This window comes from Cryptomeria japonica, chromosome 11 (genome assembly GCF_030272615.1).
Source record: "Cryptomeria japonica chromosome 11, Sugi_1.0, whole genome shotgun sequence".
NCBI lineage: Eukaryota > Viridiplantae > Streptophyta > Pinopsida > Cupressales > Cupressaceae > Cryptomeria > Cryptomeria japonica.
The window spans coordinates 522,887,130-522,900,216 of NC_081415.1; the positions used below are offsets into that span (position 1 = coordinate 522,887,130).

Sequence of the window (13,087 nt, forward strand, 5' to 3'; positions counted from 1 at the left end):
TAAAACACATTAGCACATGCTTCTTATAGGTCTCACATAACTTCCAAACACAATTTCAACCACCAGAATTAACTTAAACAATCCAGACACACACTCCATCATCAAACATGAAGAATAATTTGCTTTGCTACTCAACCGGATACTTGATCTTCAAACAAGTGACATAATCAATACTAGAGGGCATATTTTCATGATAACAGGCTTTTGATACTTAACCAATCAACCCTGATCACAAAAACTAAAATCTGCTTCATAAAAAATGAAAACTGCTTTCAAACCTGTACAATGAGCTTCACCGGGCAAATTGATATACTCTAGATTACCGGTTAACTAGAAATTCATACTAGATCAAATAAATAGGTTGAATTTCCATCAATGACAACTCCTAAGCATCTGCAATAATCAGAGACTACCAATCTTCACCGGAGCATCACTGGAACATCAAATGCCAATAGGAAGAGCCTCCAACTTAGCTTGTTCAAAGGTCTATAAGACATAGACAACCACCTGAAAGGTATTTACCTGATGATTGGAGATGCATTTTTTTATTTAAATACTAATGTGGTTGAACCTATATCTGTAGAAGAGGCATTGGGTATGAATGATGCAAAATCCTGGAAGTTTGCCACAAAATAAAAAATGACATATTTGATAAAGAATGATACATGTGATCTTGTACCATTGCCTGAAGAATGAAAACTTGTTGGTTGTAAATGGGTGCTCAAGAAAAAGATTGGTTCAGATGGAGGCATTAAGAAGTATAGAGCAAGGTTGGTTGCAAAAGGCTACTCTCACATTGAGGGTGTTGATTATGGTGAGATATTTTCTCCTGTTGCAAAAATGAAATTCATTAGATTTTTGTTTTTTTATTGTTGTTGTTTATGATTTAGACCTTGAGAAAATGGTTGTGAAAATTGCTTTCCTTCATGGTGATTTGGAGGAAGATATTTATATGACATAGTTAGAGCACTATGTGGTGAAAGGTAAAAGTAATTTGGTTTGTAAATTAAAGAAATCTTGTATGGCCTCAAACAGAGTCCTATTATGTGGTACTAGAAATTTGATACATATGTGTTGAGTTTGGGATTTGAACATTCTAAATAAGATCTTTGTGTTTATTATAAATCTAATGGTGATCATTTCCTGTACATTGTATTATATGTTGATGATATGTTATTCATTGGTAAAGGGAAATGAATGATTTTAGAATGAAAGTCTCAACTTGTTGCTAAATTTGAAATGAAAGATCTTCGTGTAGTGAAACACATTCTTGGGATGAAAATTAGAAGAGATAAAGTGAATAGAAAGCTATGGCTAGGCTAGATTAAGTATGTGAATTTAGTTTTATAGAAGTTCAACATGAAGGATTATAGACCATTGTGTGTTCCTTTTACAACTAGAACAAAATTACCTATTTCAGATTGTCCTACATCCCCATCAGAGATGGAATACATGAGAAAAGTGCCTTACGAGACTGCAGTTGGAAGTTTGATGTATGCTATGGTTTGTACTAGACCAGACATTGCCCAAGAAGTGGGAGTTCTTTCCAAATATATGTCTAATCCTGGTAGAGTTCATTGGGATGTAGTCAAAAGAGTCTTCAAATATTTGAAGGGTAACTCAGAGTATTCTTTGTGTTATCATGGCAATTTGGTAGGAGATGTGATTTCCCTTGATATTCATGGTTATGTGGATTTAGATTGAGCAGTTGATATTGATAGCATAAGATCCACCAGTGCTTGTGTGTTTACTTTATTTGGTGGTGCAATTAGTTAGATGAGTAAGAAATAGGCCGTGGTTGCTTTGTCCACTACAAAAGTAGAGTATATGACAGTTACTCATGTGTGTAAAGAAGCATTTTGTCTTAAGAGACCGTGTTCTGATATTGGAATAAAACAAGGTGAAGTGATAATTTATCATGACATTTAGAGTGAGATCTGCCTAGCTAATAATGCAACGTTTCATGCCCTTACCAAGCACATTGATGTTCAGTATAATTTTGTCAGAGACATGGTCGAAGATGGCAGGGTGAAGCTGGTTAAGGTAGAGACTTAGATGAATGCTGCAAATTCTTTAACTAAGGTTGTGAGCACAAAGAAGTTTAGATGGTATTCAAAGTCTATGGCCTCATGGCCCCTAACAATTAATTTATTGTGTTGATACTCCCTTTGCTCTTGCAAGGTGTTCGACAAGTGGGATAATGTTGGGAAAATGGTCTCTCAACCTTGCATTTACATGAAGTTACTATTTATAGTAAATTTTTGTTTGAGCAAGAAATGGTGCAAAATTCCTTCCAAAGCTTCTATTTGGCTAGATAAGCATGTCAGTAAATTTTTTGTCGCAAGATCATAACTAGTTTTGAAGATATTAAAGTTTCCTTTTTGGAAGGTGCGATGAAAGGTTCAAATTTAATTTTGAAGACTTTATACCCTCCAAAACATCCTAAAAAGTGGGCATAACTAGTGTAGTGGGTTACGAGGCGATAGAGAACTTCACAAGCTTTCTAGAGCATCAAACAGTTTGTCAATTGGACACCCAGTTAACAAGTTATGGCCTTCGAAAGTTTGGATTCCTATAATAAGAAATATAAAATTGAATTAGACACATAAATGAGTTGTAAAAGGGAGGAACACATGGTTATGCGTGTTTTGACACATCATAGGGTATCTAGAATGGAGATACAGTCATCCCTAGTTTATTGGGTGGTTTTAGCTCTTGGTTTTGTAATATATATATATATATATATGGGGGAGGGAAAAAGAGGGATAAACCAAAGAGATATAGTTGGTGAGGGAGGTTGGAAAGAGAGGGAGAGAGACCTAAGAGAGAGAGAGAGAGAGAGAGAGAGAGAGAGAGAGAGAGAGAGAGAGAGAGAGAGAGATGTGTGATAGAGACAGAGGGGGAGATATAGAGAGACTTGATAGGTGGAGGGAGGGATTGTGAGAGAGAGAGAGGAAGGGAGAGAGTGAGGTACAAAGAGAGCTGATAGGTGGAGGGGAGGTGGTGAGAGAGAGAGAGAGGGGTAGGGAGGGAGGGAAAGAGTGGTAGAGAGAGAGAGCAAGGGGGAGGGGGAAGTAGGAAAAGAGAGGTAAAGAGAGAGTTAAAGGGAAGGATGTGAAGAGAGGGAGTGAAATGTAGGAGAGAGAGAGAGAGAGAGAGAGAGAGAGAGAGAGAGAGAGAGAGAGAGAGAGAGAGAGAGAGAGAGAGAGAGAGAGAGAGAGAGAGTAGGGTTAGGGAAGAGAGAGAGAGAATTGAGAGAGAAAGAGAATGGGAGGGGGAGGAAGAGAGGGAAAGAGAGTTAAAGGGAAGCATGTCAAGAGAGAGAGAGAGAGAGAGAGAGAGAGAGAGAGAGAGAGAGAGGAACCCGAGAGAGAGGGAGAGAGAGCTCAAGTGAGAGAGAGAGGGAGGAAGGTGGGGGTTGAGGGAGAGACTAGAGAGAGAGCCCATGTGCAATACATAGAGAGGCTTGAGAGAGAGATAGAATGCCCAAGATAGAGAGGGGGGAGGGAAAGAGAGAAAGAGAGAGTGAGAGATAGAGAGAGCTTGAGTGAGAGGGAAGGAGGGATGGAAAGAAAGTAAGAGACTAAAGAGAGAGAGACAGAGGAAGGGAGGGGTTGAGAGAGAGAGATAGAGAGATGGGGGTTGAGGAAGAGAGAGAGAGAGTGGGAATGCGGGGAAAGAGAGGGAGAGACTAGATAGAGAGAATGTTGATACGAGCATGTTGATTACTGAAATTTGATTGTTTGAAATTTATATGAATGCTCTAAAAAATAGAATCTTTATTATAACTCCTATAGATATGAAACCACTCTCAAACATCCTACCAGTGTATACATAAAATATAACTTAAATAATAAGAAAGGACTTATACTTAAATGCTATATTTATGTATATATTGCATTATCGAATAGATAGAGAGCTTATTTGGTGTGTGCCTTATTTGGTACGCGCCAAATGCAAAATTTGCATTTTTTTAATTTGGCATGAGCCATATTTGGCATAAACCGAATTTGTCATGCGCCAAAGTAACTGCCTTGGAAAAAACCAAGCCTTAGTCTTGGATTTGTCTTGGGCATCCAATCGAAAGGCTTGGATGTCCTTCTCAGGCCCAAGATGTGTTTTTCAACAAACATACAAAATTTTCTCACATTTTTGTTCGTGCTCTCCATCAGGTTTGCACGTGTTTCAATGCTAACAAAAAAAAGCACCATGACAGTGTTAAGCTCTCTCTTAGCTATCCAACCATATAATTCTTTTCTAATTTTGATTAAGTTAATGTCTTCATCTCTAATTTATTTTGTTAGTGTGTCCTTTTTGGTAAAAAACCAACATGTTGTACCATTCTACATAATATAAAAAAAATAATACTGATTTTTTATTAGTTTTCACAAATTTAGGGGGCAGCATGCTTGAAATTCTATTTTTCAGGATGTGTCCACTTTGAAAATTAGTAAAAAATCATATATTCATTAAAAGATTAGCTAAAAAATCTAGTATAAACTACATGGTGTTAGCTAATTTCTCACTAGAGTGATTTTAAAAATTCCAAAAAAAAGTTGACATTTTAGGGGGAGCACAATAGAAGTTATGTTATGTTTTTATGAAAAAAATAGGACCACTTTGTGTGCTCCAACTTTTTGAAACTCTTAATCTCCACCATTTTAAAAAATAAATTAGTAGGTTAGAAAGTAGACTTGGAGCACTACAACTCTTGTTCTTGTTGCATCTTCATATTTTAAGTGTAACTATCTTCATTCTCTTGTCGAAGTTCAAACTTTGTTGATTTCAGGAAAAAAAGAAGAAAAAGTGGCATCTTAAGACCCCTTTTTGGTCCCCCATCTTTGTGCACTTACCCGAGAGCTTGCTTAAGACCATATAGATATTTTCATAATTTATTTTTGAAGACCTTTTATCTAAGATAAATCTCCTTTCTAATATCACTATTTAAGAGTACAATTTGGCATCCATCTAGTTAATTGAAGCATTTTTAATTGTAAAAGTGAGAAGCATCTTGATGGTTCTTATTTTACGATTGAGGTGCAAATATCTTATCATAATATATACTAGTTACTAAGTAAGCCTCTAGTGATTATTTGGAGTTTGTATAATTTAACTTCATACAACAAATAAAATTAATCCATTTTTAAAAGTGGAGGAACAAGATCCTAAGTCAGGTTTTTATTAGGAAAATTATGATGCAATTTAATTATATTCATCAAGTTTCTATCTCTATTAGCTTCTTTAGAGAATTGAGGTTCATTAAGATATGATATTTTAAAAAACAAAAGTAGTTTCAAATCTTCATGTTTTTTGAACATAGACATAATATATTTATTCAAAAAAACTTTTATTTATTTTTTAATAATTGATGAACCATCTTTTTGAGGTTTTCTACCCAAATAGTTTCTTAATGTAAGAGTCACTCATATTTATTATATATCCATGAAAAATCAATACACGAGCTCAAAAATCATATGCTAAAATAACCATTATAAATTATTTCAAATAGCATTACAATCACCATTTATTTTTTGATTAAGCAATAAAAGGTTTTGAGGGGACCCGAAACCCCTTACATCAGAAGCCAAAGATAGAGCATGAAAGAAAATAGACCAAGACATTCAACAAAGAAACAAAACAGGCTGCTACAGATAAAGACATCAGAGACACAACAACCAAAGAAAAGACTAGCAAAAAGCCAACGAGGTGCTGGCGAGCACAAAAAAAAAATACACCAAGACCAGTTACATGAAAATATTGAGGTCGAGAAGATCCTGAAGCAAAGGGGCCTCCACAGCCTTGGTGTTTTGTCTGGTCCTCCTCAAAGTGTAAGGGATATCCTTGGAGCTGGAAACCCCAGCATCCTTCTCCAGATCCACAAAGTTCTTGTCATTATGCATCTTCTCCAATCCAGCCACCACCACCAACATATTGGTAGTAGAGACTCTCAGCATAGCCACACTATTCTCCATTATCTTCCTGAGGGCAACCTCAATTTTCTGCATTTTCAAGTTAATCTCCCCAAAATTCTCATCATATTTTTCCTTAAAAATCTCAATAGCCTCCCCATTTTTCTCGAGGCACTCCAACATCATTCTTTTTTCATCTTCTTTCCACAAGGCACACTCATTTCTCTCAGAAGCACATCCTTTCCCCTTTTCCTTTATTCTCACCTGACCCTCTTTCTCCACAATCCCTTCAACCCCTCCCAACTTAGCTATTTAAAAAATTAACCATTTGTTAGACAAATTTAATTTGCTATTTAAAAATAAAGGGGTTAGCTGCATTTGAACTATGTCTAGTTTAATAATTCTACCCAATACATTCAACACAAGTATGTCAAATATTGTAAATTAGAAATACTCTTTAATACTACAAGTATAACAATCAATCAATGAGTGAATGATTAGATCATTTACAACATTTAAAAATAAAATAAACAAGGGTAGAGTCAATCCATCTCACCCTTAATTAATTGAAGATTGGAAGACTTATTATCTTTGATTATTTTCTTGTATAGATCAGAAAAAAGTATTTTACATAATTCTTTTATCAAATTTGTAGGAAATTTAAAGGAATTTTACCTAGATTTTCAAAATGGAGCTACCTTGTTTTACCGTGACAACAAGAGTGCTCTACAAATGATAAAGAATCTATTGGTTCATAGTAGGATAAAACATATTGAGATTCAATATTATTACATGAGAGTGTTCAATAAACACGCATTGATCGAGATTATGTACAATAATATAGAGGATCATATGGAATATATCTTCATGAATCTTCTAGTTCATGAAAATTCTAGACACTCCAAGATCTATGAGTTCTTCCATATATCCATATAAGAATATAATATGCCTTCCACATAATAAAATTATATTCTGAATAAACAATCACACATTCAAAGATGACCTCCAACAAAGTCATGTTTCTTGATGTGCTTCTTCTTCAATATACCCAGATCTCTCTTAGCTATCCAGTCATATAATTCTTTTCTCATTTTGATTATCTTAAGGTCTTCATCTCTAATTTCTTTTGTTAGTGTGTCCATTTTTGTCAAAAACCAACATGTTGTACCATTCTACATAATAAAAAAAAAAAGAAAAACTATTTTTTGATTGGTTTTCACAAATTTTAGGGGGGAGCACACTTGAAATTCTATTTTTCAGGATGTGTCCACTTTGAAAATTAGTAAAAAATCATATATTCATTAAAAGATTAGCTAAAAAATCTAGTATACACTACATGGTGTTAGCTAATTTCTCACTAGCTCGCGATTTTAAAAATTCCAAAAAAAAGTTGACATTTTAGGGGGAGCACACCAGAAGTTATGTTATGTTTTTATGAAAAAAATAGGACCCCTTTGTGTGCTCCCACTTTTTGAAACTCTTAATCTCCACCATTTAAAAATAAATAAATTAGTAGGTTAGAAAGTAGACTTGGAGAACTACAACTCTTGTTCTTGTTGCATCTTCATATTTTAAGTATAACAATCTTTATTTTCTTGTTGAAGTTCAAACTTAGTTAATTTTAGGGAATAAAAGAAGAAAAAGTGGCATCTTAAGACCCCTTTTTGGTCCCCCATTTTTGTGCACTTACCCAAGAGCTTGCTTAAGATCATATAGATATTTTCATAATTTATTTTTGAAAACCTTTTATTTAAGATAAATCTCCTTTCTAATATCACTATTTAAGAGTACAATTTGGCATCCATCTAGTTAACTGAAGCATTTTTAATTGTAAAAGTGAGAAGCATCTTGATGGTTCTTATTTTACAATTGAGGTGCAAATATCTTATCATAATATATACTAGTTACTAAGTAAGGCTCTAGTGATTATTTGGAGTTTGTATAATTTAATTTCATACAACAAATAAAATTAATCAATTTTTAAAAGTGGAGGAACAAGATCCTAAATCAGGTTTTTATTAGAAAAATTATGATATAATTTAATTATATTCTTCAAGTTTCTATCTTTATTAGCTTCTTTAGAGAATTGAGGTTCATTAAGATATGATATTTTAAAAAACAAAAGTAGTTTCAAATCTTCATTTTTTTTGAACATAGACATAATATATTTAGTCAAAGAATTTTTTTATTTATTTTTTAATAATTGATGAACCATCTTTTTGAGGTTTTCTACCCAAATGGTTTCTTAATGTAAGAGTCACTCATATTTATTATATACCCATGAAAAATCAATACATGAGCTCAAAAATCATACCATTATAAATTATTTCAAATAGCATTACAATAACCATTTGTTAGACTAAAATTTAATTTGCTAAATAAATAAATATAAAGGGGTTAGCTGCATTTGAACTATGTCTAGTTTAAGAATTCTACCCAAGTATGTCAAATATTGTAAATTAAAAATACTCTTTAATACTACGAGTATAGAAATCAATCAATGAGTGGATGATTAGATCATTTACAACATTTAAAAATAAAATAAACAAGGGTAGAGTCAATCCATCTCACCCTTAATTAATTGAAGATTGGAAGACTTATTATCTTTGATCATTTTACATAATTCTTTTATCAAATTTGTAGAAAATTTAAAGGAATTTTACCTAGATTTTCAAAATGGAGCTACCTTGTTTTACCATGACAACAAGAGTGCACTACAAATGATAAATGATCTATTAGTTCATAGTAGGACAAAGCATATTGAGATTCAATATTATTACATGAGAGTGTTCAATAAACATGCATTGATCGAAATTATGTACAATAATATAGAGGATCATATGAAATATATCTTCATGAATCCTCTAGCTCATGAAAGTTCTAGACACTCCAAGATCTATGAGTTCTTCCATATATCCATATAAGAATATAATGTGCCTTCCACATAATAAAATTATATTCTGAATAAACAATCACACATTCAAAGATGACCTCCAACAAAGTGTACAATATAGAACATAATACAGCATATAAACTTTAAAAAAAAGCTTTGACATAACTTTTAAATGTCCAAAAATGAAACAAAGAACCATTCAAAAACAAACCAGAAAGTATCTCTGGCCAGACCATATCAAATAACCTCTATAATGATATAAGGAACCAACCATTCTAAAGGGAGCCCGAGAAAGGATCTCCAACCAGAACAGAGCAGATCAAACAAGAAAAAAATGTATATCAACCTTATAATCTAGCTAGTTAAACATAATTATATATGAGTCCAGCTCTAACAATTATATGATTTGATTGTGTACCGTCCAACATTCTCATGTATATGAATGCTGCACTGTGAATTTTATTGAATGAGTAATAAGAGAACGATAATGTGGAACTAATGCTGGCAAACCACTGAACTTAAAGTAGGCCTCTTTTCTTATAAGATTGAACGACATCATCGATAATGTCTTCCAAAGTGTATTTATACTCAAACCCGAGTCGTTTCAACTTTCCTGAGTCCATGCAAGGATATAAGTAATCTTCACGAAGGTTCTCGAACCTGCACTCAAGTAATGTATATACAAGATTTTAATGAAAATTCTCAAGTAGATAAATCATAATTCTTAGGAAAATTTTGTTCAGATATGGTTGTCAGTGAAGAGCAGCAACATACAGTTTCCTTGAGAGAAATATAGTAAAAATTATTGAAAAATATGTTATGAGATGGTATGAAAGCAGGGAAGTTCTTTTACTTGGTAGGAACATTTAGGTGATGGCGCTTTTGAAAGAGGTGTGCAGCTTCTTCGAGGGGAACATCCTTGAGAGAGCAAATATACCTGCCTTTAGCGTCAGGGTGCTCGTACAGAAATATGTGAGCTCTTGCTACATCTTCTATGTGCACATATGGTATGCGTGGAAGGTAGGAATACTGCTCCTCCTCTCCTGTCAAACAGAGAAAATATATGAGAAAAGCTTGAATAGTCAGTGGTGAGAATACATGTGAAGATTAAATAGTCAGGATTTTTTTTTTTGTTTATCAGAGATTTTGATTTAAACAACATATTTTTTTTTAACTTGTTTAAGTGACTCAAGTGACTCATCTCAGAGCATTGAGAGAATGGGAAATACATATACGCTTCTTTCAGATTCAATGTCTCTATCAGTAAGGGACATGACCCAAGACTCCTTGCATGACCCAGTTATACGAGTAGGAATGGCTATTGCTATTAGACCTGGGTACCCTGATCAATTGTGTCAAGGCAGTTTGGGTAAGGCAGCAAAGCCCTATAATTGATTGGGATTGGTTCATACCATAAAAAGACGAGTTATAATAGGTGGGTTCTATAGAAGAAGCTAGTGTGATTTCAGATGAGCCACCTCAACAAGTGGAAGCTTAGAATGTGCTCTTAATCTTGCCTTACAAACAGATGCAATACATGTTGTGGATCTTATCAAATATTGATTTATCTTTTTGTATATACATACATACATATACATATAGGTGGGTCCTATCAAAGAACCTCGCACATCAACAAATCAAAGCTTAGAATGTGGATTTGCTTTTGTATGAGTGGAGGGCAGTTCATGTGGATGGACAGATTTTGGTTTGAGCAACACATTCTAAGCTTTGATTTGTTTAAGTCACTCATCTGAAATTGTACTAATAGATGGGTTCTATAAAAGAAGCTAGTGTGATTTCAGATGAACCACCTCAACAATTCAGAACTTAGAATGTTCTCTTTAAACTTGTCTTACAAATAGAAGTTATAACTCAATACGTGTTGCCAAACTTATCAGATATTGATTTCTCTCTTTAAATACATACATACATATACATATAGGTGGGTCCTATGAAGGAAACTAGTATGACTTCGGATAAGTCACATCAACAACTAGAAGCTTAGAATATGTTCTTTAAACTTGTCTTATGAATAGAAATTATAATTCAATACATGTTGGGGATCTTATAGATATTAATTTCTCTCTTTATATACATATATACACATAAATATCCATATACCTTTCCGATATCGATTTCTTGATACACAAATACAAACACAAACAAAAACACAAACACATATTAACATTTATATAATCATCAAGGTATGAACTAGACCAACCTTTCAGTAAAGTCATGACAGTAGCCACACTACCGGGTACCTCCGGGGTGAGGAAATCTCCAAGTGTTACGGAGGGAAGAATACTAATTACATCCAGATTCTCGCCTGACCCGAATTTGATTGCACCTTCTTCTGCATATGTTTTGGCTACGAAATACATCTGCAAAAAGAAACAGTTTAAGATTTACCAACTGCAAGGATGCTACGAAAGATGATGCAAAGCATTCTTCCTCCTTGTGACTGAATGAAGCTCACCCAACCCATCATCTTAGTCTTCCTACAGTAATCAATGGAGGTCCAGTGAGACTCATCAAGTGTGTCTTGATGTGTATGTTTGCCTGTGTATCTTACTGCTGAAACAGACGACGTATATATTACGCGTTTCACTGTTTCTGCTCGCTTGCATGCTTCAAGCACACGCACTGTGCCTCTCACCGTTGGAGCAACCACTTCACCCTGCATGCACATAACATTAAGTAATCAGAATTTAGTTTCAAATAGTTCTGAAATGATTACTTATTCGGTAGAGAAGACAAAACCTATTGAGTTAGTAAATTAACTAAATATATTGGTACCTTGGGTTTAATGATTTATACAGTATCCGCCATACAAATGTTGTTCAAACCCATAGAGAATTTCATTGGAAGTGGGGGACTAAAGGTTGTTAGAAACTTTTAAAATTTAAATAGCTTTGGAATATTAATTAAATCTATAATTTTTTTCATTGGATTGAGAATAGAAGTTTTGGATCATACAACATGATTCTTCATCAAATTCTTATTAATCATGTATGATCCCCGTCAAGATTTTATTCTAATGAAAAATCATGATATATGATTTTAAAAATTTATTTTAAAAGATTCAATTAAAAAAAAATGATTACAAACTACATAAAGATTCTGGAAACAATCTTATTTATGATCAATTGACTTAAACAAAATTCACTTATCAGTTTTTAAAAATAGATTGTTCAACTTTTGAAAAAAAAACCTTATAAACCTATATAAAAAAAATGATATAACACCATATTTTTCCATCACTTAAAGATTTAACAATTCCAACAATCAAACAAAACAGAAAATCATGGTAAGAAAATCTGAGATTGTTATTGCCTGAAGAGCATTATCAGCTAAAGTAACAGGAGAAGCAAGATGAAAGACTCCTTCACAACCCTTGATGGGATCGTCAAATGCCATTTCATCATTCAGATCTGCCTTGAACACCTTGAGCCTCTCTTTTGCTCCTGGAAGCGCAATCAGATGACCCACTTTCTCTTCATTTTCTACAAGAAAAGTGCATGGTAGAAATGAGTGAACCAAAGGAAAGATAGACAAAATTCTTTTTCAGGATGCTAATTTACAGCATATGAAACCACCCAAAACATCAAAATTATGCTCCAGATTAGAGCACATATTATCCTACTCTCTAAGAATGAAATAGAATATATATCAAACATGATGGTACCTGGGTCTCTAACAGTGGCATGAACTGTGTATCCTTTCTCAAGCAACCTCTTAACTAACCAAGAACCAATATACCCTGATGCTCCAGTCACACAAACTGGCCCTTTTCCTTTGGAGGTCGCCATGTTATGTTATCTGGTGCTGATCTAAGAAGGTACAAGAATGGCAATTACAACAGGGACATAAGTTCTATTTATTCATGTTGTGCCCACGGTTTTTTCCTGCTTTAACATCACAAAACTATCATTCATTAACGAACTCCATACCCAGCAAAATCAACATGCCTTCCAACAACTAGATGAACACTAACGATTTTCAAAAAGCAGCCACCTAATTAACACCTGTAATCAATGAATCATTTCCATGATGCATAACTTTATTAAGAAAGCTCCAACTGAAATCTCTACCACATGTTTGCTCCAACTGAAATCTCTACCACATGTCAAACATATTGGATTACCTGAAATGAAAACAAAAAATATCAGCCCTAAATATATATACCTAATCAAGGTGTTCAGTTTAGTACAGAGCTTCTTATAACGTAAATTAAATATGCATAAAAATACAATAAAACATTTATTTTAAACATTAATATTTTATT

General features: G+C 33.7%; 1 protein-coding gene across 1 annotated transcript; it reads right to left on the bottom strand.

Annotated features, from left to right (window-relative positions):
• Positions 1-9,000: 9,000 nt before the first annotated feature.
• LOC131035160 (dihydroflavonol 4-reductase) lies at positions 9,001-12,659 on the bottom strand. The gene is made up of 6 exons (XM_057966805.2): positions 12,488-12,659; positions 12,136-12,305; positions 11,279-11,479; positions 11,024-11,183; positions 9,656-9,845; positions 9,001-9,462 (listed from the first exon to the last, which is right to left on the bottom strand). Exons 1-6 carry the CDS (start codon positions 12,609-12,611, stop codon positions 9,321-9,323), a joined length of 987 nt encoding a protein of 328 aa, XP_057822788.2. The 5' UTR covers positions 12,612-12,659; the 3' UTR covers positions 9,001-9,320.
• Positions 12,660-13,087: the final 428 nt, after the last annotated feature.